The following is a 22,748-nucleotide window of genomic DNA, read 5'->3' as shown; positions in this document are numbered from 1 at the left end:
TCGGGTTCGCATCATCGCAACACATCCAACACTCGTTTTCTATACCGTGGCGACTCGTGCCAATGCCGCTGCTCGACATACCCTGTACAATAACTTGGCTCGAGCGAAGAAATGTGCCTTAGTGTATTAAAACACAGAAGCAAAGACCAAAGGGGGCTGAGATTCCTGCGGGTGACTGTGTAATTTAATTTTGTATGCACATTAGAAGCCAGAGAGTATAATTTACATGTGGGGTCGAAGAAGTGACTACGGCCCAGGAGAACTTGGCTGACATGCTCTGCTAAGGCCTGAAACAAAATTTAAAAAAAAAAAGAAAAAAGATGAAGAACTCTGAAAATCTTAACTCTGGTCCTTTCTTTGAGATGCATCTTGCGGAAAACAAATAGCAAAATTAAAACCTTCCTTCCTTCTCGGGGACGCTTAAGGTTCATGCGCGGTTACCTCTCCTCAGTTGCTCCTTCCTTTTCTAATCAAGATCCCACAAACTCTGGCCAGAGTTTCTCCCCACATTACAGGGAGAGGAAGAGGCTGGAGTGTGTTTCAAGTCTGTCTCCTGCTCTCCATCCAGAAACAGAGACCGTCTTGGGATCGGTGTAGGACTAGACGGGGGCCGCCGCTCCGGTCGGGGCTCGTCCCGATTCATCATCAGCTTAATGAAGTGATTGGTGAGAAGCAGCTGCAGAGACTATGTCCTTACCTTAATGCTGTAACACCTTCAATAAGGACTGGGACATACATCAGTATTGCTATCGGGATAAAAGACTATATATCCTGTTGTCTTTTCCTGGTTTTAAGAGCTGCAGTAGTACATTTCTGTATTCAGACGACTGTTTTAGTCATTATATCCACATCACTGATGATTATTTATCAGAAATCTCATTGTGTTAATATTTTGTGAAAGTACAAATAATACAACGATGCAGCAATAACAGATAACAACGTATTTGGACGAAAGTGTTGTGAGATTTTTTTCACCCAGTCCAAGTATATATGAAGTGCTTTGAGGAGATTTTAAAATATCGAAATGTGCGTTGTGTATCGCGATATAACCCTTAAAATGTCGCAATATCATTATTTTAAAGACATTAGGGGTGTCACAATATATTGACGATAGTTGTGATATTTTAAAGATGGAACGTTGATATCGTATTAAAGGTGCGCTTAGTAGTTTTGGAAAATATTGATAAAGTAATAATACAAACTAAGAAATATGTATTTTTCCATAACTGAATAAACAAGCTGAACATAGGAACACCATTAAGCTAAGAAAACAGTATGAAATTGTGTTGTCCTTTAAGATAAGTTTGTTTATTCAGTCATGAAGACAAAGAGAGTTTCACTAACATTTCATCCCGATGCACCTTTAATAATCCAGTGCCTCATCACTTCTGTTTGTTGGTGGTGATGCACTTTAACGCTGGTCCACAACTGCCATGAAATGTGAAAAAAACAACAGAAGAAGAGAACAAGATGCCAGCTGAAAGCGAGACGCTCGCTCTTGTAGAAATCGCATTAATATCGTTATCGCATATTCATCTGACCACGATAATCATGTAGTGAAAATCCGATGTCGTGACAGATTGAAAGGCCGAATCGCCCAGCTAAAAATATCCTGTTCAAGTATGTGTTGTTTATTCCCAGCAAATACAAACCAAATGAAGCACTTTTTGAACTATGACACACACTGCTTTGGTTTGTACTGGTTTGTTTGTTTGTCTGTCGGCAGGGCACTAGACCTGGCAAAAGACACAACTTGAGTCATGAAACAGGGGATTAAGTCTCAGGTGGTGACTGGAAATAGATGTAAAATGGAAGCACATCCAAAAAGGGAATATTAAATGAGTCGGGGAAAATGATTAAATTCATGTCTTAGTGACAGGAGCGATGTCTGGTGTGTTACAGCGACATGATCGGTGAGAGCTTCCTTTCATTATCAGAATTAACACTGTGTCCAGGTGTTTGGTGAGAACATGTGAAATTGGCGCTTCCTACAAAATTTTTTTTAATGTTTTTTGTAATACAGTAAGTTCCCTGACAAAAAGCTCCCCAGTCTCTCTCTCTCTCACACACACACACACACACACACACACAGTAAATACCTTTCCGTGTGTGCAGCAAGACGAGAAACGAGTCACTCATCTTTGACAGCTAGCTGCTGTCCTTATACACACACATGCACGCGCACACACTCTCTCTCTCTCTCTCTCTCTCTCTCTCTCTCTCACTCTCTCACTCACTCTCTCTCTCAGACACACACACCCACATGCACTGAACTTGACCCAGCCGAGCGCTTTTGACAGCAGCTGTTAGAAAGGAGGGTGGCTCGGGACCCACCTAGAGCACACTTTCATTCTTTTTATTTTAAGCGTTTGTAACAGAACATTTTCAAGAAACATATCCACATTACAGGCCGACACCTGATCCTTTCAGTTAATTTCAGCAAGGCCCTCTGCCCCCTCGAGCCTGTTGCTAATGACAGAGCAAACAGTGAAAACTTCTTACCTTTCTGCCCGAGCCGTTACCTTTTCCCCCTTGAAACTCTGTGCAGCAGCAGCTTCCTATTGTCTCCGCGCTCTGCTCGTCCCTCAGCAACCTGCAGTGAGCGTCGAACAAAGCAAACTGCCGTCCAGCACAAACATACCTTGTCTTTTCACTGGGAGGCTGGTGATAAAAATCAAACCCACAATACATGAATACAAAGACACCTTTAACAGAGCCAGCGATTCCATCTACCCGCTTATCTCCTCTGCGCCGTGTATCTTCGGTGCCATAAAAAAAACAAAAGCCGGCTTTATGCCGGTGAGAACGGGTGACTTATGGACCACAAATGGACCCCTGCTAAATCTGAAACATATATGAAACGGGCTCACAGATGATGGGTATTGTTACAGAGGCATTTGGATATTTGTCGGTTCAGGAGTATTTGTTTAAAGTAGACATGTAGTCATGACAGGCTTCACATTACAGACTGAACTAGAGCTGCAACTTTTTATCAATCAATCGATTAGTCATGAAGTATTAAATGAATCGCTCTCTTTAAGTCAAAAGTCTATTAAATGTGAATATTCTCTGTTTTCATCACAGTGAAGTGATTATCTTCAGCTGCAGACGAAACAAGACATTTGAGGATGTTGCTCTGGCTCCTGGGACACACTGATCAACATTTTTCAGCATTTTATGGACTCATTTCACGAGTTGAGAAATTAATCAGTAGAATAATTGACAATAAAAATAATCATTAGTTGCAGCCTTCTGCTGAACAATGTCGTGAAAAGGAGACATAAATCACACATGAGAAAAAGTCGCCCATACAAATAGTACTAAAAGTAAGTAAGTTTTAAGGTGTCATATATATGTTGTACTTAAGTATCAGAAGTACAAGTAAAAAGTAAATTATACACATATTTACTTGTATGTATATTTATACAACGGGTCGAATATCTGATCCACTATTCAACATTTTTCTGATGATCAGAATCAGTGTGGTAGCCTATTTGTTTTGATCCGATTGCTGATTAAATAAATACATCTGACAACGCTGCTTTGGCTCTAATGCAGCATGTAATCTGCAAAATAACTAGTAACTAATGTAATCAAATAAATGAATTGGAGTTAAAAAAAAAAAAAAAAAAGGACAAATGTAGAGGAGTGGAATTATGAAGAAGCAGAAAAATGGAAATACTCAAGTAAAGTTGAAGTGCCTCAAAACGGTGTGTAAGTGTAGTAATTGAGTAAATGTTATATGCCGACACTGACTCTGACTGAGAAAGACTGATGAAGGCAGTTATTTAATGTGGTTTCAGACCCAAAGAGGCATCATTCTGACTGTAAATGACTTTGTAATAAGATTAGACACATTCACCATGTTACATTTAACTAAATTACCTATTTTTTATATAATAAATCCTGCTCTGTGTCATCTTAGAGAATAAAAGCCTTGCTGTAGTTCTTCATTTGCCTCCCTTCTGATGATTCCTGTTGAAATCATGTTCACACGGAGATGTTCAACATCAGTGGTCATTTTAGCAAACATGCACTTTTGGATTAGCTCTCTATTATTCTGAAGAGTAGAATGCAGAAAATAACTTCATTATTTCCTGTCCTGTCAAAATAAAATCCTGCACATCAACATGAAAATAGCATTATTGTTATTATATTACATTTTATAGTATTCAAGTGTTGACTTATGCAATCATTTCCAGATCAGAGATGATTACAACTCGCCCTACCTATAAAATAAATGTGTGTAATGTCTAGTACTCATTAGATTTCCTGACAGCATTATAAAATCACAACGTGTGCAACTTTAATAAAAACAGAACTGTTTCACCAATGAGAGAAGAAAAAAAAGAAAAAAGGAGAAAGTAATTATAATAATGAAGCTCGCATTAAAAGCCTCGAACCAATGAGGGGAAGTGGTGATTCCTCGCAGCCAATCCCGGCCGAAGGGTGGAGTGACGATTTTAAAACTCCGAACTCAAGTTGCTGTAACGTGTAGCTCCTCGGAACATTGTGGACCGCAAACTTTCACGACTGCACCTCCCATGACAGCGCAGGAAAAAACAAGACCAGCGACGACAAACAAACAGGGAAACAGAAGGAAAAACAACGGACGTACGCTGACTGAAGCCGCTGGAGGAGTTTACTGTGGCGCACCGTGCGTAAAAGGCGCCCTGGCCGCTCCCGCTGCGCGCTTGAATTCAGTGCTTTTTTTTGGTTTTGTTCTGTTTTTTTTTTTTTTTTTTTTAAATTGAAGAATACATTCCCGGATTTTTCACCCGCAAGGGGCTGAATCGATAATGTTAAAAATGACAGAGGAGCATGACAAGTGTGTCGGCGACCAGCCCTGCAGTCCATCCGGCACCAACAGCTCCATGTCCCAGGACGAGTCCGACTCGGACGCTCCGTCCTCGCCGACGGGCTCGGACGGCCATGGGTCCCTGCTCACCGGTCTGGGCAAGAAGCTGGACTCCGAGGACGACGACAGGTTCCCGGCTTGCATACGGGACGCCGTCTCTCAGGTCCTCAAGGGATACGACTGGTCCTTGGTGCCCATGCCCGTGAGGGGGAACGGATCCCTGAAGAATAAACCGCACGTCAAGAGACCCATGAATGCGTTCATGGTTTGGGCGCAGGCTGCCCGCAGAAAGCTCGCGGATCAGTATCCACACCTGCACAACGCCGAGCTGAGCAAGACTCTGGGGAAGCTGTGGCGGTAAGGACACAGTTCATTTAGATTATAAGAGAGAAATACGCAGAGGAAGAGGGTGTAAATCAATGTTATTTAAAAGGTAATAACTAGAAGAGGACAGTTATGGGGTGATTATGGCTGATGATTTGGGAATTAAGTCAATCATATCTTTTAAAATAGATTTTAAGCTGACAGCTTTGGCAATTACATGAAAATACAAATGTAGTACATTTCTAAAAGTTGTGATTTTATGAGTGAAAATGATTTAGAGGAAATTAAAAAAGGAAATTCTGAATTTCCTTCTGACTTCACTTCTCTGAAAGGAACTTCAACACAGCCTCTTATTTTGTTTCATTTGACTGCAGACATTGTAATAATTTACAGTTTTTTTTCCCCCACACCACAGTTTGCTCTCAGAAAATGAGAAGAGGCCGTTTGTGGAGGAAGCAGAGAGGCTTCGGGTCCAGCACAAGAAAGATCACCCGGACTACAAGTACCAGCCCCGGCGACGGAAGAATGTGAAACCAGGCCAGAGCGACTCCGACTCGGGAGCAGAGCTGGCTCATCACATGTACAAAGCCGAGCCGGGGATGGGAGGACTGGCGGGGATCAGCGACGGACACCACCACCCTGAACATGCAGGTATGTTGTCAATGCAGCACGCACAAAGTTTGTGGGTTTTATTTGAGGAGTTTGATAGCAAATAAATCATTTTGTAGTTGCAGTGATGAATCCTCACGCTTTGTTTCTTCTCAGGGCAGCCTCATGGTCCCCCCACACCACCCACCACTCCCAAAACAGACCTGCACCACGGGGTGAAGCAGGATCTGAAGCACGAGGGCCGCCGTCTTGTTGACAGTAGCAGGCAAAACATCGACTTCAGCAACGTCGACATCTCTGAGCTCAGCACTGATGTCATCAGCAACATGGAGACCTTCGACGTGCACGAGTTCGACCAGTACCTCCCGCTCAACGGCCACGCCTCGGCCTCCTCCGCCCTGCCCTCAGACCACAGCCATGGGCAGCCTCCGGCGCCTGCCGGATCTTACGCTTCCTCTTACGGCCACGTGGGTGCCAACGGGCCGGCGTGGAGCCGCAAGGGCAACATGTCCTCCACCTCTCCCTCAGCCGGCGAGGTGGGCCAGCACCGGCTCCACATCAAGACGGAGCAGCTGAGCCCGAGCCACTACAGCGAGCACTCCCACAGGTCCCCCTCACACTCCGATTACAGCTCCTACAGCAGCCAGGCTTGCGTCACCTCGGCCTCGTCGGCTGCCTCAGCCGCAGCGTCTTTCTCCAGCTCCCAGTGTGACTATACTGACATCCAGAGCTCCAACTATTACAACCCTTACTCCGGCTACCCCTCCAGCCTCTACCAGTACCCTTACTTCCACTCCTCCAGGCGGCCTTACAGCAGCCCCATCCTCAACAGTCTGTCCATGGCTCCTGCCCACAGCCCCACCGCCTCCAGCTGGGACCAGCCCGTCTACACCACGCTGTCTCGGCCATAAAAAGAGGACAAGGAAAAACGGCGTCAGTTCGCTCCCAGAGACTCACTCAGATCGATGCACTACTAATGAAGGAAGTTGAGGAGCAGGTGGAGAGGTGTGTTGTGTGTGTGAGGCCACCTGCGACCATCTGAACGTGAAACAAACAAAAGAGAAAAAAAAAAGTGCCTGCTGATTTTATACAAAGTTATATGATGAAGAAAAAAAACGAAACAAAAAAATAAAAAAAACACTCTTGTACAGACTTTTTACACAAAGACTAATTGTGTTGTCGGCGAGCCAAAACTCCTCCATGAGGAAATGTCGCCCACACCCACATCCTGTACATCCCACCGTCTTCTTTCCAGTTTAAGATTGCACGTGCGCGCACACTCGAGGTAAAGCAAAGGCCTGCCACTGAGCTGTGTAGGAGAGGAACGCTCTGGCTCGAGTCCGCCGCGAAGCAGATGGAGAAGCAGATACATCGGAGACGGGGACCAATTATGTGAATTTTGCAGTCAAATTTACATTAACGGCCGGAGCTATATTATCACAGCACATTTGGCCATTTTGCATCAGTGGATCAGTCTTAACTAAATGGCTCATTTGAATCTTATAAAAGTCTTATATGTATTTATGTTCATGCATTATTGGTTTCTTTATTTTTTTTATTTCTTTTTTTGTTCTTAAGTAGAAAAACACATGTAATGTGGGTTTGCTTATTTACAGTACTGTTTGGCTTTTTTTAAATTAAATTAAGGTGAACCAAGTGAAGGACGGTACGAGTACAACAATGTCGATATCATTCCGTTGAATTTATTTTATTTTTTCCAGTAACATCTCCATTCCAAGCAAACAAGAGGCGGACCAACAGACTCGCGCAGGACAGAACAGGTGTCTGGAGGCTACGCGTGGCAAATCGCGATTAGTCATGATGTTGGGTTAAAGGAAATGGGGTAAAACAACACCGCGCGCTCTGAGTGACATGTCAGCTGGACCTCCTGCATACGTGGATGGGACAGCACACAGATATGTACATGCACCCATGTGTGTGTGTGTGTGAGAGTGTGTGTGTCAGGGAGATAAAGTGCTTCTGTGCGTGCGAGTCGTTTCCTCGGGAAAAGACGTCCACGCACCAAACGATGATTAAACTGCTTAAACCTTGAACTTCATCCATTGCTCGAAGATTATTTAAGGTGTTCGAGGAGGAAATTTAAGAGTGTGTGCCCGCATTTATCTCATCGACCATTAAGTGCCAACTCACTGGCGCAATCTCGCGCAAAAAAAAAAGAAAAGAAAAGAAAAAAGTTTTTGTGCCTTCTAACGCTTCTTGTCAGTATTTCAATATGAAATTGAAATGATTAACAAAAAACTCCAGGCAGCACAACAATCAAGTAATCCACACCGGGAGCTCCTGCAGTTAACCTTGATTATATCCTTTTATTTGATATCATTCCTTACAGCCTCGGTTTGTAAAGTTCTGTGAGATGCTGTACGAGAAAGAGGTTTCCGTCCACAGAATTGTGTTTTGTATATTGTTATTATAATTATTATTATTATTATTATTCTGGTGTATAATTTTGAGAAAAGGCTGTGAAGATATTTGTTGTTCTATTAACTAGAGTTTCATTCAACACATGCACAGCTAACCCCATTCGCTGGCCATTTTTTAAAAATAAAAAGATACTTTTTTCTTGATGGTTTTTGTCCTTGTCGTTTCTTATTTGCAGCCACATTTTAATTTGTTTCCTAAAAAGGTGCACTTTGAAGTTTCGAGGGGAGCAGATTTTAATGAGGAGAGAAACGTCGTCGTTGACTTCTTCACGCCTCAAGAAAAACTAAAACTCTTTTTGTTTTCATGACTGAATGAACGGAATAAACTGAACTTAAAGGACAACGCAGTTTCGTACAGTGTTTACATGTGGCGGACCCTGCCACCTTCCTAGCTTCAAACAGTGAGGACCTTATTTTCCTCTGAGAACAGCTTGTTTATTCACTTATGGAATAAAATAAATCTATCCGAGTTTGTATCATTTCCTCATTGATGTTCTAAATCTCCAAAACTACATGATGCACCTTTAAATATGTTTGGAAACAATTTGTGAAAAAGACTAAATAAATTAAGGGGTTGGGTCATAGATACCAGCTGTTCATATTAGCCTTCTTGTCAAACATCTGTCCTGTGAGATACAGCTGTGACACCTTTAAGTAACAGTTTTCTGTGCAGTTTTCGCAAAGAGACGCTAATTAAACCACAGCAAAATGTAACTGGATGCCGCCGCTTGAAATCAAGTGGATGCTGGAGTCTATTAAACTCGCAACAAAATGCAAAATATATGTTAAGTTATTCCTTTGCTGCAGACACTGTACGCTTTTCATCTCGTTTTTTTTTTTTCTCTCTCTTTTAAATATATAGATGTCTGAATTAAAACATGACATATGTTGCGGTCTACTTCAGGTGCCACCCTCTGACCTCACAGCTACTTCAACCTTGGTTATAGATGCATCTACCGTAACAGTAAAAGTTCAGATTTTCTTTTCCCGTGAAAGCGCCGACAACAGAGGAATGAGAGGGGAGAGATCCCATCTCCTCCGGTCCAGTGGGTAGAATGCTCAAGTTGGCCCTGGCATGCATGCCAAGCAGCCGTCCCCTAACCAGCCCAGGGAGAAGCCAAGTGCCAGGGCCGCGCTGCTGAATTTTAATGATTCATTATGCTGTGGAGGGGCCCCATTGTGTCCCTTTATCCGGAGAGCTAGAAAGGAATTAATTGGACAGAAAATGGAAGGGCAAGGGGAACTGACAAGCCATTAAGAGGGTCCTGAATGGACGATTAGATGCACATGGGGGAGGATTTTTTTTTCCACCCCCCTCTCGTCGTTTCATATCGCTGCACTCCACAAACAAAACAAAACAAAAAAAAAAAAAACAACAAGAACAGCCACAATGACCACCAGACCAAACTGTAGAAATCATATCAGCGCACATAATCTGTAGATAATAAAAGAAGATAATACCACAGCAGATGGGGTGTGGGTGGCTCAAGAACGACTTGTTGTTTTTCTTCCCTCAAAGTCTTTTTTTTTTTTTTCACCAGTGTTTGCCAAATACTTTCAGGAGGAACTCTTGAGAAAGAACAGGAGTGAATAAAAGTGAGGCAAAAAGGCTCTTCAGGGTGCTTGGGTCCCGTTTCCCTGGAACTTGTCCACAGTTTCTGATTGGACCTCTTGAAAGCCCTACTGTAAATAGCTAAAAAAAAAAAAGATGAAGTGGAATGGGGGGGTTGGGACTTCACCGAGTTACATCAGCGCAGTACACTGAATGAAGACATGAATGAATGAATGAACATTTTTACACTTCGGTTCCGAGAATAACTGTACATTTATGGACGTTATCTCACGCTGAGCACAACCACGGTGCACTGTAACACACACACACACACACACACACACACACACAAACTCTCCCACTCCACGCTTGCATGTGTGCAGAAATTGGAAATGAAACGTAATGTACGGTAATTCTAACACTGCCGCTCTGAGGCTTGTGCTACATTCCAGCTGTCACAGTTATTGTCGATGGATGGAGGAAGGGCGTTATTGGCCGTAGAGGGAGTCGCGGTCTTGGACCCGGAGGAGATGAGGGGGGAAGCGAAATGAACCCAGTGAAACTGGTGCTTCCACCACCTGACCACATCCCATTGTTAGGAGCGGGATAACTCGCCTGGTAATAGTCTCATCCTGTTTAATGAGCCTGACTGACTCAGGGCATGTTTCGGGGAAAAAGGAGCTGGGAACTGTGAAAACTCGGAGAATGCGAGGCTGATTTGCAAGGGAAATGAAGTGGACATAAAGCGTGGTTATGTGCCCAGGCTGATTCCACTTTTAAGTACTCTAAATCTTTACCCATCTGATGGCTCATCAGCGACTGCATTTTATTTGGTGCATTCTGTTGTTTTTATTTTTATCTTTGTTTTTACAATGTAGGTGCAACTTGTTCTCTGCATTTAACCCAAGTCTGAGGAGCAGTGGGCGGCCAACATACGGTGCCTTGGTCACCGACCAAAGAATTAAACTAATATTGTATGTTTTGTTTTTTATTTGCAGAAAACATGATGACTGAGAGTTTTACCTTTTTGAAACATTGGAAACACATACATCGAGTCAAAATGGCCGATGTCGTCTGTAAAAACTCACCGTCCGACCCGCTTGTTTGCTGCCTCCAAAGCAAACACTAACTTTTGGCAACTCCGCCCAAGCAAATGACTTCCTGAGGCTCGTTTTGCCTTGTCTCCCTGTTCTTCTCACTAAATAAAAGGAGTCTCTTTTATTATTGGTGTCTCCTGCGTTTGCCTGCATGACCAGGCCAAGCAAAACAGGGTGGCAGACAGAACCAACATTGACTTCCCCAATTCTTTCGCCCGCATGGAGAAGAAGGGAGGGGAAAGCGGAGTGCCCAAAAAATCTCCAGCTCTCGAAAATGCCACTAAATTGATGCCGGCTCTGCTGAGGTCACCTTTGATTGGCCAACAACAGTTACGTGAAGCAGTTCCTGCGAGGACCTGACACTTGCTTAAATTAAAATGTTTGAGGAAGAAAGAGCAATGTGTCCAGAAACAGAGGCGGAACTAGGATATTTGAGGCCAGGGGGGGGGGCACCAGCTGTATGTGTTGGGCACCGGACAGATGAAATACGTTTATAGTGAAGTGGAAGGTCACTCTAGAGGGCTCTGTGTCTTGTTTTATGCATGTTTTGCATTCAAAAGGGCCCTTTTGCGGCAGCTTTTTGAACATGGGGGCACCATGGGCAGCAAATTGACCCCTGCCCCCCAGCTGGAGTCCACTGATAACGATAAAGTTGCAGCTTGTACGATAAAGACTGAAATATTTCTCAGTAAATCACGAAGGATCAAGGGATAAAGCTCTCTGAAAACTTTGTTTTAGAAAAATCAGAAATCTGGTGGTTCAATCGGGCATCGTAAAAAAAACAAAACAAAAAAAAAACAATTTTGAAGTAATTCTGTCCCGGTGGAGAGACTGATTATGGTTGTTTACTGAAAAGATAATCAGACCTGGGTCTGAAACTATTAGCTAATAATTCTCAGTGTCTGTTTCAACCTGCTCGCAGTGCCAGATGGGGAGGGATTACTACACCACGGGAAGTCACAGAGGGTCCGGTTACTTTCTCTACTTTTCTGATTTATGAAACTTTCTGGTTTTTCACATTGTGTAAAAAATGGTAATACTTCAAATAGAATGCATAAAGTATAGAAACAAAGGTTGGATATGATTTTGAAATAAATAAATAAACGTTATTTTACCAAAAGTGGGGTTTATCAGCAGTGTGAAGTGGTGATAGTGATGGTGTTGAAGACAAACAGTCACCACAGGTGCAGTGTTCCAATTTTTTATCTTCATTTTTTATTTTTTTTTTATAAAAAGGAAAAAAAAAACAACCCACAGCAACAGTTTGACATCTGGTCACGTTCTGTTCTCTGAACAGTTGTCCACAGTCTTTCACTTTCTTTTTTCATTTGTTCTCTCCTTTTCACTTTTTCTTGGCACGTCTGGATTGTGAATGGGGTGGCAGCGTAGCTGCTCATCTTCTTTTCCACAGCTTTTTAAGACTTGTTGATTAGTAACTAGGAGCTGTGTTTTCATTGTCGCAGCTTTCTTGCTTTCATGTTGAACCGTGGCGTGCTTCCACCGCCGCGCACTCTCTCTCTCCCCCCGTCTTTGCTTGAACTTCATCTCAATCTCGAAACACTTCCTGTCTACGCGGAGAGTGAGTTTACAGTCCAGTGTTTGAGACCTCTGATGATTGACTGAATACCTCTCCGTCCACGTAAAAGGAGCTTTTTTAACGCGAAAAATCTGAATTGGACCAGACGCGGACATTAATTAAGTCCTGTGATTTAAAGTGAGGGGGGACTTGAGCGTTATCGAGACCCACATCATTAATTCAAATTTGTTGTTTGTCAATGAGGGAATTTGTCTCCTGGCCAATGTAATTAAGAGTGATGAATTAGCATATTACTGCCCCCACACACAGACACTCACATTGTTACCCTGCCCCGCGGCCCCCCGGCACCCACACAAGTTGCACTCCTCTGTCACCGATGAGACAGAGGAGGGAGAGAGAGAGAGAGGGAGAGAGGCTGAGCCACCAGCATGTGGGATCCTGTAAGACCTAGGAATGTGAAGTGTGGGAGGAACATTTGCCACGAATGCTTCGCGCCACCGATGCACAGAGGTAGCGGAGGTAGGGACGGCGCAGGGAAGAGGAGGAGGGAGGAGAATGTGACGGAAGGAAACGGGCAGGTAGAGAAAGAACAGGAAAAAGAAAGACAGAAAGATCCCCCACCCCCCCTCGATTTCTCTCTTGTTTCGAGTTGCTTTGGCAGGGAGCGCGGCAGGGACAGCAGGACCAGAGTTTTTAAATGTAGCTCGGCTGTTGGCAGAGCTGCGTGTGAGTGCACTCCGTGGGAGCACAAAATTTTGTCGCCCAGCACAACATGGCGATTCAGACAAAAAAAAAAAAAAAACACAGCAGAGCCCATCAGAACCCATTTACACTGCTAGTACGTATATACACCCCACAAGCCTGCGGTCGGATGTTCCGTACCCGCTCCTTACTCTTAATTCTTACGAGCCTATATGCTGTCGTTATCAAGAGGAACGCATTTCTAGAATAGTGTCTCGGAGGGGGAACGATGCCACACTCTCTCTGGTTCCTAAAACGGACAGGACACCGCAACATATTAGGTGACCGTTGCAATATTTGTTTAATACGCACATGATCAGCAACACATGTCCATCGTCTCACACTTGATATCCTTTGTGGTGTGACAAAGAGCAGGGGGGGGAGAAAAAGAGGGAAGAGTTTGTTCTCCCATGCGGTTTTGGCCCATTCTGGGGGGCTTGGAGCAACGCCAGTCGATCCCCCGGTCCAGCCTTTGATATGGATGGGGTTCATTATGTAACTGAAGCTATTGTCAAAGAAGAAAACAATATGGGGGATGTGAAGTGTGTGTGTGTGCGTTTTTGTGTCTGTGGGCCGTGGAGGACCCAAAAATCAAGTGGCCAAAGGGGCATTAACACAATGCTCCCTCACCTCGTCACAGTCAGGACACTGTGAAGCTCTCGTGCTGCCCACTCTGGCGTCGAAACAAGCCACAAGCTGTACGAACAATAATGATCTCCTCACAGGTTTCTCACTTTGCAGTTGTAGTGAGATGTGTTACAGAGTTCAGCATCAAATCGTTCAAGAATTCATTCACTTGTTTTGTTTTTCTGCAGCACTCGCTGATTGACAGTGTAGCTATGATCTAGATCAGACCTGTACTCAGACATTTGACAAAGTTAAGTTCATTTTGCAGTGTGGAATAGGCTGAGCTGCAATAAATAACTCTAATTTAACTTAGTATACATCCGATGCAGCTGGATCCATCTTGCTGGGCTTCAAGCTATACACGTGGTCCAAAACTGACCGGACCAATCAGAGTCATTTGAGGAAATAGACGCAGCAGCTACGGCTGTGGTTTGGACGTGAAGACGCCAAGAAGCGACTGTTAGCCTGCAAACAATGGTGGACACTGAAGACTTTAGCACAGAGTTTTGTCAGAACAGGACAACATATCTTCATTTGAAGAGTAAAAGTAAAAGTTTGATTAAACAACTTGACAGATGATTTGTCCAATCACCTCCTTTGACATTGGAACGCAATCTCATTTCAATGGTCCATTTCTTTACCACAAGCATAAGACAATCGCTGCTAGTTTCCTGATGTCTCAGTAGCTTACTAGCTAGCTAGCTAGCTAAAGTTTCATTGTTATTGCTCATTTGTGCAAGATTGTCCCTCATTTTGATGTGATGAACCAGGACTGCCATAGTAATGCAAGAGAAATCAACTAAAGGTGCGATACTGGACTCTGGTCGCATCTGTTTACGTGAACACCACCGATGATGATGATTATTAAAGGCGTTGAAGGATTGACACCACTACAACACGGGCAGCGTCGATCATGAACCTGATCACCTCCTCCACGGTGTTGCCTCTTTCGTAACACTTTAAGACTCAACATCAAACCCAAGAACTTGATCTGCTGCATTCAGTCAACAGTACCGCAACAAACACAAATAAGAGGGTAAAGCGACCATGACACTGGCTGTCACCCTTGTTCTCCCTCCTGCTCCTACAGCTAGGGAAAATGCTCCCAGGCCTGTGGCCTCACAGTGAGGCTGGGAAGCTGGGACAGAGCATGGGTAGAGAATGGAAGCCATAGCCTTTTAGTGGTCTGCAGAGTTCATTACGGCTGAGCTATGGTGAGAGCAACAAACCTCAGCTCGGTTGCGGAGGTCACCCGCTGCACAATGCTCTGGCGCCTCTAACCCAACACTGGGTCCCTGACCGTTGCTTGCTCTCACAGGCAAGGAGGGAGAGGGGGACACACGGGTCCTTAACTGTGGCTTCAGGGTGTTGGAACAGCGTTTGATAAGTGTCATCACTGCTCAATGCAAATGGGCACAGCGGGTTATATTTGGATGAGCATAGGCTGATGGTGATTTGAATGAATGAAAATGAGAGCAGCATGTTTGCTTTTTGAGGGAAAGATAGAGGGTGAAAGATACACAGACTTTACGGTTGTGCCTGCTCGTTGCCATACTTGGTGTTCTGCAATGCGAGTGACGCACTTTGGAGCGGATGACTCAGTGTAGGTAAATGGTCAAAGGTGGAGTTTGTGCGGGGAGGGTCAACCTTGACCACAGACGGCCAGTAATACAACAGGGGAGCGAGACTGGAGTCTGTGGTTTCCACTCCTCCTTTCTATAGTCCATCCTGCTGAAGGTAACGTTTGGCTTGGTCCAGCTCCAATTTCTTCTGCCGCGTCAAAAATCAACATGACAACAGTCAGTGCTCAGCGACAATTATATTCATGAAAATTCACTGAGGAACAACAACGATGTTTGACAGCACTATGTTGACTTTTCAGGAGGGCCAGGAATAAGCATTATGCTAGCACTCAGTAAGGACGCCCAAAGCCAGAACCCCCAAAAAATAAATGTCCTGGTGTGGGTTCAAAATCAACATAAACCGGAGATCAAATGTCTGCCTGTTTAAATAGTCATTAAGCAGCTTACTGGTTGTGTATTGACTTAAAAAGCTCAACAAAAAGATTCAATAAAACAATTTCAATCTCACGTCTGATGTATTACATGCTGGATGCTCGAATTCCCCCGTGACCGCAGATAAAAGTCTCCCTTACAAGAAGTCTCTCCTCAGTTCTCCTGCCAAGAGTCAAGAAAGGACCTGCGTTTATTCCCCCAACGCTCCGTTGTCCAAGTCGTCCTCCAACCCACTTTCCAGTCACATGTTGCAACCCAGAAGACATCACTCGTCAGTAAAGGACATCTTAAAAAGTCACCATTTGTCTGAGTGACAGAGCCATGATGTCACGTGGTTATGAAGTAATGGCAGTGTCAAATTTTCAATGTCTGAGACAGGACAGCGAGAGAAGACCGGGCCGCAGTGAGGGTGACGTAGCGATCTCTTGCTTGTGCCAGCAAGACAGACTATTCACTGTAGCAGCTAATGAGCTTGAACTTTGACCCTGTGCCTAGGCAGGGGACCTGGTGCTAGACTACCCCTGGTACTGCTTGACTGTTTTTATGGTTTCATGAAGGAAGAGTGGGCTGCAGGCAAAATAGTAAAGCTTTCCACTGAACAAGAATATGTTTCGGAAGAAGTGGACTTGATCAGACATCAAAATCAAATCATTTGGCATCTGGGCATTTAAATGTTTTGTTTTTAGATCTGGTAGCTGCAAAAAGCAAAGATGATTGCTAATAAATGCACAATTACGTACGTAATCTTAATAAACCAACAAAAGAGTAAAAGTGAGTAAGCTAAATGTCATACATTTTGGTTTTAATGCCAAAAGGCTTTTATTAATAGAAAACTCAAAAAATGTTGATGACTCATCCTGCACGTGGGGGCGTGGACTAAGTAAGCTGCCAATTCCACATCTAACAGTGACAGCTTATGCTACCAAACATGCAAAGCCAGGATAATCGCCTGAAGAAAAGAAAAGAGTCATGCAAGTGTGGTGACATAGCGAGGAGTGAGGGGATGGATAATGTACAGTAGCTGCCTTTGGTTAGCTAGCGATCCTGTTTTGCTGACTCGGCCTCTGTCGTCAAACTGGCGCCACCACCTTCTATGATGCAGTGTTGCTCTGTCCTGGCCTAGCTGTGTCCCCCACAGAGTCAGCGACCACTAGCTCCACGGTGGGGGACATAACACACATTTAGCACAACTGGTTAAACACCAATCAATGGGAACTATTAGTTAAGTCTTTTAAACTGTAAACAAGGGTCTTATTTGTGCTTATGAATGTCATAATCTAACAATAAATAGGTTACATGTTACAGAAAAAAGTATATAGTCTTCTTAAAAAGGATTTAAAGGGGCCTTTTTACCAATTAAGTCATGGTCATTACAACCACTTCTACATAAAGCCTCACCCAAAATGTCTGCAAAGGAAATAAACAAACACACAACTGACTGTGTTGAAGTGAGGTCGGGGGCTGTGCAGGGATTATATGATAGAAAGTGAGAAGTGATCCGTAGTTTGAGAGGATGGCTGTCTTTCTTTCTTTCTTTTTTTATTTTTAACCAAAACAGACCTTGCACTGCTTCGTGGTGTGATATCCCTGAGAAGTGGTGCTCTCACTGCTGCAGGGGAGGGAGACGGGGGACAGATGGGCCGGCTGACTGGTGAAGGTTACTGGAGGTCAGAAATCCACAACATAACGTATGAAATCAGCCGAGTGGGCAAATAACTGACAGGCACTTTTGGATACATACAATGAACGAATGAATGAATGAACATTTCTTTTGTTATATAATTCATAATCTAATGCATGCCTTCTATAATTACCATGTAGCACTGGTCAAACCTGAATAAATACTAGTTAATAAAATATATCTTGCCATCTCTTTATCAGGCTTTTTTAAGAAAAAAAAAAAAACACAAAGTTGGCAAATTAACACTGACATTAAAATTAAACAGCGATTCCAAGTTTTGCTCAGCTGCAATGCCAGAATATCTCAGTGTTTTGTCAGGTTTCATGGAACACTAACTCCCATAAATAATCCTCGTAATATGTACGGTACAAAAGAAAATGGAACTGAATTTCCAATCCAATTTTTTTAGCTCTACAATGTTAAACAGTGACATTTCATCCACAATACTTTAAATAGTGCTGCAGTCTCAAAAGCAGGTGTGGTGAGAATGATGGTAGTTAAACTAGTTGAAACAAAAGAAGCTTCTTCCTGCAGTGTGACCTGCGAAATGTTATCGGTGACATCAGTGCTTCTTGCTGTGACACGTCATAGACAGAAAAGGAGACGTACATTAGAAAGCAGGACTGGACAGTTTGCATTTAAAAACTATTCTGACTCTCCAAGTCCTCTGCCACCCACACCTGAAACTACAAGTTTCAAAAGCAATCGATTCCCTGACTGAATTGAATTCTCGACAATGTCTCGTTTAGTTTTTTGGTTTATTTTTTTTAGCTGTTTTAAAAATGGACAATTAGCCCGGAAATCAAAACCACATATTTTTTCTCATGCCTGTTGGCTATTTATCCATCTAGATTGTTTTGGTGTGAGTTCCCGACTCAGCTTGTGGTGCATAAAGAGACAAAACAAATTAATAAATAAAATATATTTGACAAACTCAACAGCAAAGTCTCTTTCTGGAAATCATTACCTGGTTACTCAAGATGATGCACAGAGCAGTTTCCTGGAGGGACTACTTTCTTTCTGCGTCACCTCACAGTAGGAAGCGTGCACCTCATCGTCAACGAGAATTGTTATTTCTTTTCTTTTTTAACCTTTTCACCTTTATTAGATGTACCAATCGAGCTACAGTGGCTCAGCTGGGCTAGCTAGTGGAACAGCTCAGCTGAGGAGGACTCCATTAATGTTTACTTCCCGCGCGATCACTAGCATGAGCCTTCTCGTCCATGAGTAGATTCACGCTTCTGTAGTTCTTCCTCTGGTGATAGAGTTGGTGAAACTGCTCACAGTAAGTCTGTATTTCCAGGAAGAGACGTTAATGTTGACGGCTGATATCTCCAAAACTCACCACCCACACCAAAACAAACCAGATGGATAAATATCACTACACGTGAGAGGGAAAAAAAAATTGTGTTTTGGAGACCATTTTTAAAATAAAAACAATTATAAATATGTTGTGATTCATTGTTTTGTTATGTATCCAAATAACTGTGTTATAAGTGATTCTGAGACCTGCATACTTCATTCCACTACCTCTGTGTAGCTGACTTTATTTATGCTGCCGCTTGTGGTTAGTCAGGAATTTCATGTTTCTTATTTCTCATTTTCCCATCACTCTTGACACTTACCTCTCGTTCTCAGCTTGCTTTCCTTACTTGAGGTGCATGTAAAGTGTGTGTGTGTGTGTGTGTGTGCATGCCTGCCCGCGCACATGTAAAAGAAGCTGCTCTCCCAGGATGGGACTAATCCCGGGCTGGCAGGAGAGGAGGGGGAGCCAGCACATGTGCAAATCTTTCAACTGTGGTCCGCGATGTTTAGTCTTGCTTCGTCAGCACTTCTTGAACCCGGTCCAGAAAAGCTTTCAATAGGCCATAATTCTAGACTCCCTCTGCATCCTGAGGCCCGATCGCCCTCTCTGCCCAGAGGAGTTCCCCATCACACAATGAAAAAATAAAAAGAATAACAAAATGAATATGACCGAAAATCATCATCAAAATGTGATGTTGATTTTCTTAAAAAGTAAAGAAGAAGTGCGTTAGCTCTCTGAGGTTTTCACCCTGTGGGGACTTTCCGGTATCAATCATGATCTTCCATCACATGGCAGGTTGGCACCGCTGGGGCAAAGGTATCGCTTGCTTTTCATACCAATTTTCTTTCCCTTCTCCTGCTCTCTTGTCCCCAGTTTCCCTCTCAGATGTCTCCAGGGCACCTGATTTGACAAGCAAAACAAGCCACATTCTGGCAGGAAGGTCGAGGGGGGTTTCCCTGAAATGTTTTGGGCTGTCAAAATACAGCCCGCAGTTATGTTAAAACATCAAACAGCATCTGAGAGGATGAGAAGGTGCGTGCGTATCACATGCCTGTTTGTTAAAATATCTAAATTATTACATTTATCCGAGCGGTACAAATCTAATGTCAGTCAGACTCTGTTTGCACTGGTGGTCCCTCCAGGCCTCCGTGGGTGAGAGGAGATCATCTGGCTCAAACCATCCCTTCCTGGCCACACCTGAAGCTGCTCAATGTTCTCCTGGATCCATGTTTTCAACCACAACCTGCATATTTCTCTATTTTTGGCATTAAAGGGGCATTATGTAGTTTTCAGAATTAAGTTAAGTTATTAATGAGGATCTTTCTCTTTTCTTACCAAAATGATGAAGTGTGCCTTCATATTTCAGTATGCTGCGATGTTTTGCTGATATATTCTGTCTCCATGACATCTAGACATTAGAAATCTGTTCTCTGTTGCACTTCCTGATGTGTGTGTGTGTATACATACATACATACACATATATATATACATATATATATATATATATATACATATATATATATATATACATATACATATATATACATATACATATACACATATACATATACACATATACATATACACATACACATATACACATACACATATACACATACACATATATATATATATATATATATATATATATATATATATATATATATATATATATATATATATATATATATATATATATATATATATATATACATATACATATACATACATACATACATACATACATATATATATATATATATATATATAAAACCGACTTGACCTACGGTAATATTATTCAGCACCAATTGTCTCTTTCCTTTGTTGTTTGACATTATTGATACATGTACAAAACCCCTGCATCTCTGCTCTCACTTTCACTGTGGGCTCTGCACCTTCAGCTACAATAACACTCAGTGGCCAAACACAAGGACAACTGCTCCATGCAGTAATAACTTTGCATCTGTCGACCAACAGATGCAAAGCTGTCCGGTCACCCGGGTCCTCGGCTCATAACAACAGCTGAGGCTCAGCCCCCTTTTCCTTGTAACGACCCCAGTGTCACGAGTGGCAACACAACCTCAGATACAATCCCTCCAAAGCACCCCTGAAACCGTCATGATGCATTTTTTTGTTGCCTAAAATGATATTTTTTAAATATTTCTCCTAAATTTTATGTACAAACAATGATTGAAAACATGCCCGAACCGACATCCTGAGGGCTCCTCATGCTTCACCCCAATTCTCAGATATCTCATCATCCCAACCCACTCAACACATTCATGCAAGGAAGTAGGAGCAGCTAAACACACAACACCCAGTGTATCTCTTACACCTCGTGACCGCACCTCCAGCGCACACAACTTCCTCTCCCTGCAGGCAAACAGAAAAAGTGATCAGCTTTCAGCCAGCAAAAGTGAGGATACGTATGTCATCTTCACTTTCTCCCGGAAAATATGAGACACACAGGTGGTTTGAGCTGGTCCGGAAAATGACTTCCCAACCCCCCACTCTGAGGAGAGGCCACCTGTTCTTCCCCGGTCACCACAGAAACCGGTCAAATCTGAGCAACAGGACCCTCTATAAGATTTAAAACAAAGCCATAAATCACCTCTGCTGTAAATCTGCGGCTTAGCACTGACAAAGAAATAAATGTACCTATGAGAGCGTGCTGTAAAATGAAGATGATGAATGCACTTCCAGCAAGAGCTGCTGTGTCATTCACACGAGCCGGCGTGGAAACATATCGCGGGGCTCACCACAAGATGGCACCGCAGCCCTTCAGATCAATTCATTCTGGGATCTGTTGCTCCATCCAGTGTCCAGAAGAACACATGACATACAACTGCTCTGTATTTCCCTCCATACCACCACCTCACTCTTTCTGTACACCAAACTGTAAAGGCTTGATTCGTGTGTGCCGATCAGAGAGGTCGTAGCCAAAATCTGCACTTAACTACAAGTACTGTTGCAAAAACAGTTACTCAAGTGGAAGTAAAAGTAGAAATGCAACTGCTTGAGTAAACAAGGAACAATTTCCTCAAAATGGATTCTCAAGTGCTTTCAAACTTTCTTTCACCTCACAATCTGAATCGCTGCTTGGAAATAATATCTGTTCCAACAGTGCCTTTTCATTCAGTTTTAACATGAAGCGCACAAATCTCGAGGGATGCGAAAGCAACCAATCAAAAACGTACTGTTATTAATTTGATGTTAAAGAAGTGGTTTAATGCATTTCTGAGGCTCCTCCCGATCGGCCGACCACTATCAAGACTGCACGCCTCTGTAATTTTAAATGATCATTTGTCATTTTGGGTGGGGATTATTGGTGGCGGTTCAACATCGACAAGTCAAGACTAACTGACATTTTGTGAAATACAATGTGAGTGTTGTAATTAATTACTAGTTGTGAACCTAACCGCAGAATGATGAACTTACCTGCTGAACCTCAGAGGTCGACCCAAATGCAGGCAACAGCAGGCCGGAAGTGCGACAGATGCCGGCACACCAAAGGAACATCGGGGGAAACACACGACAAATGACTCGACATAGAATTAACTAAAGACTGGAGTTAAATATAAACTAAACTAACAAGCGGATAGGTGCAGGTGGAGTGAGACAGAAACACAGGTGATGGTTAGGAGTGGACAGACACTACGAGCAGGGCTGGCCTCATTAGACAGATGCAAGACAGGTGTGTGGATGGAAAACCAGGCTGGTCAGGAGAACAAGAAAACAGCAGGGACACAAAGCAGAAGACACCACAAAAACCCAGAAAACACTGAACTGTCCGGACCGTGACAGAGTGGAGGCAACACCATGTCTTTAAACACACACATTATGCAAATTCCTACATTCTGTATCTTCTTGAGAGCAGACGCAACATAATAAGTCATTTGTTTTCACTGCATGATTTGTAAAAAACAATCCCACTGGGTTCAGGACATGGCCGAGAATGAC

General features: G+C 43.2%; 1 protein-coding gene and 1 long non-coding RNA gene across 2 annotated transcripts; one reads left to right on the top strand and one right to left on the bottom strand.

Moving 5' to 3' along the window:
* Positions 1-4,472: 4,472 nt before the first annotated feature.
* On the top strand, positions 4,473-8,376 carry LOC115576250 (transcription factor Sox-8). The gene is made up of 3 exons (XM_030408763.1): positions 4,473-5,215; positions 5,598-5,833; positions 5,948-8,376. Exons 1-3 carry the CDS (start codon positions 4,800-4,802, stop codon positions 6,700-6,702), a joined length of 1,407 nt encoding a protein of 468 aa, XP_030264623.1. The 5' UTR covers positions 4,473-4,799; the 3' UTR covers positions 6,703-8,376.
* Positions 8,377-17,364: 8,988 nt separating this feature from the next.
* Positions 17,365-22,463, bottom strand: LOC115576251 (uncharacterized). The gene is made up of 4 exons (XR_003982801.1): positions 22,227-22,463; positions 19,536-19,688; positions 19,191-19,394; positions 17,365-17,462 (listed from the first exon to the last, which is right to left on the bottom strand). It is a non-coding gene; the product is annotated as an uncharacterized LOC115576251 (long non-coding RNA).
* Between the last annotated feature and the right edge of the window lie 285 nt (positions 22,464-22,748).

This window comes from Sparus aurata, chromosome 23 (genome assembly GCF_900880675.1).
Source record: "Sparus aurata chromosome 23, fSpaAur1.1, whole genome shotgun sequence".
NCBI lineage: Eukaryota > Metazoa > Chordata > Actinopteri > Spariformes > Sparidae > Sparus > Sparus aurata.
Note: the sequence above shows the minus strand (reverse complement) of the source record. Positions and strands in the feature narration are given on the sequence as shown.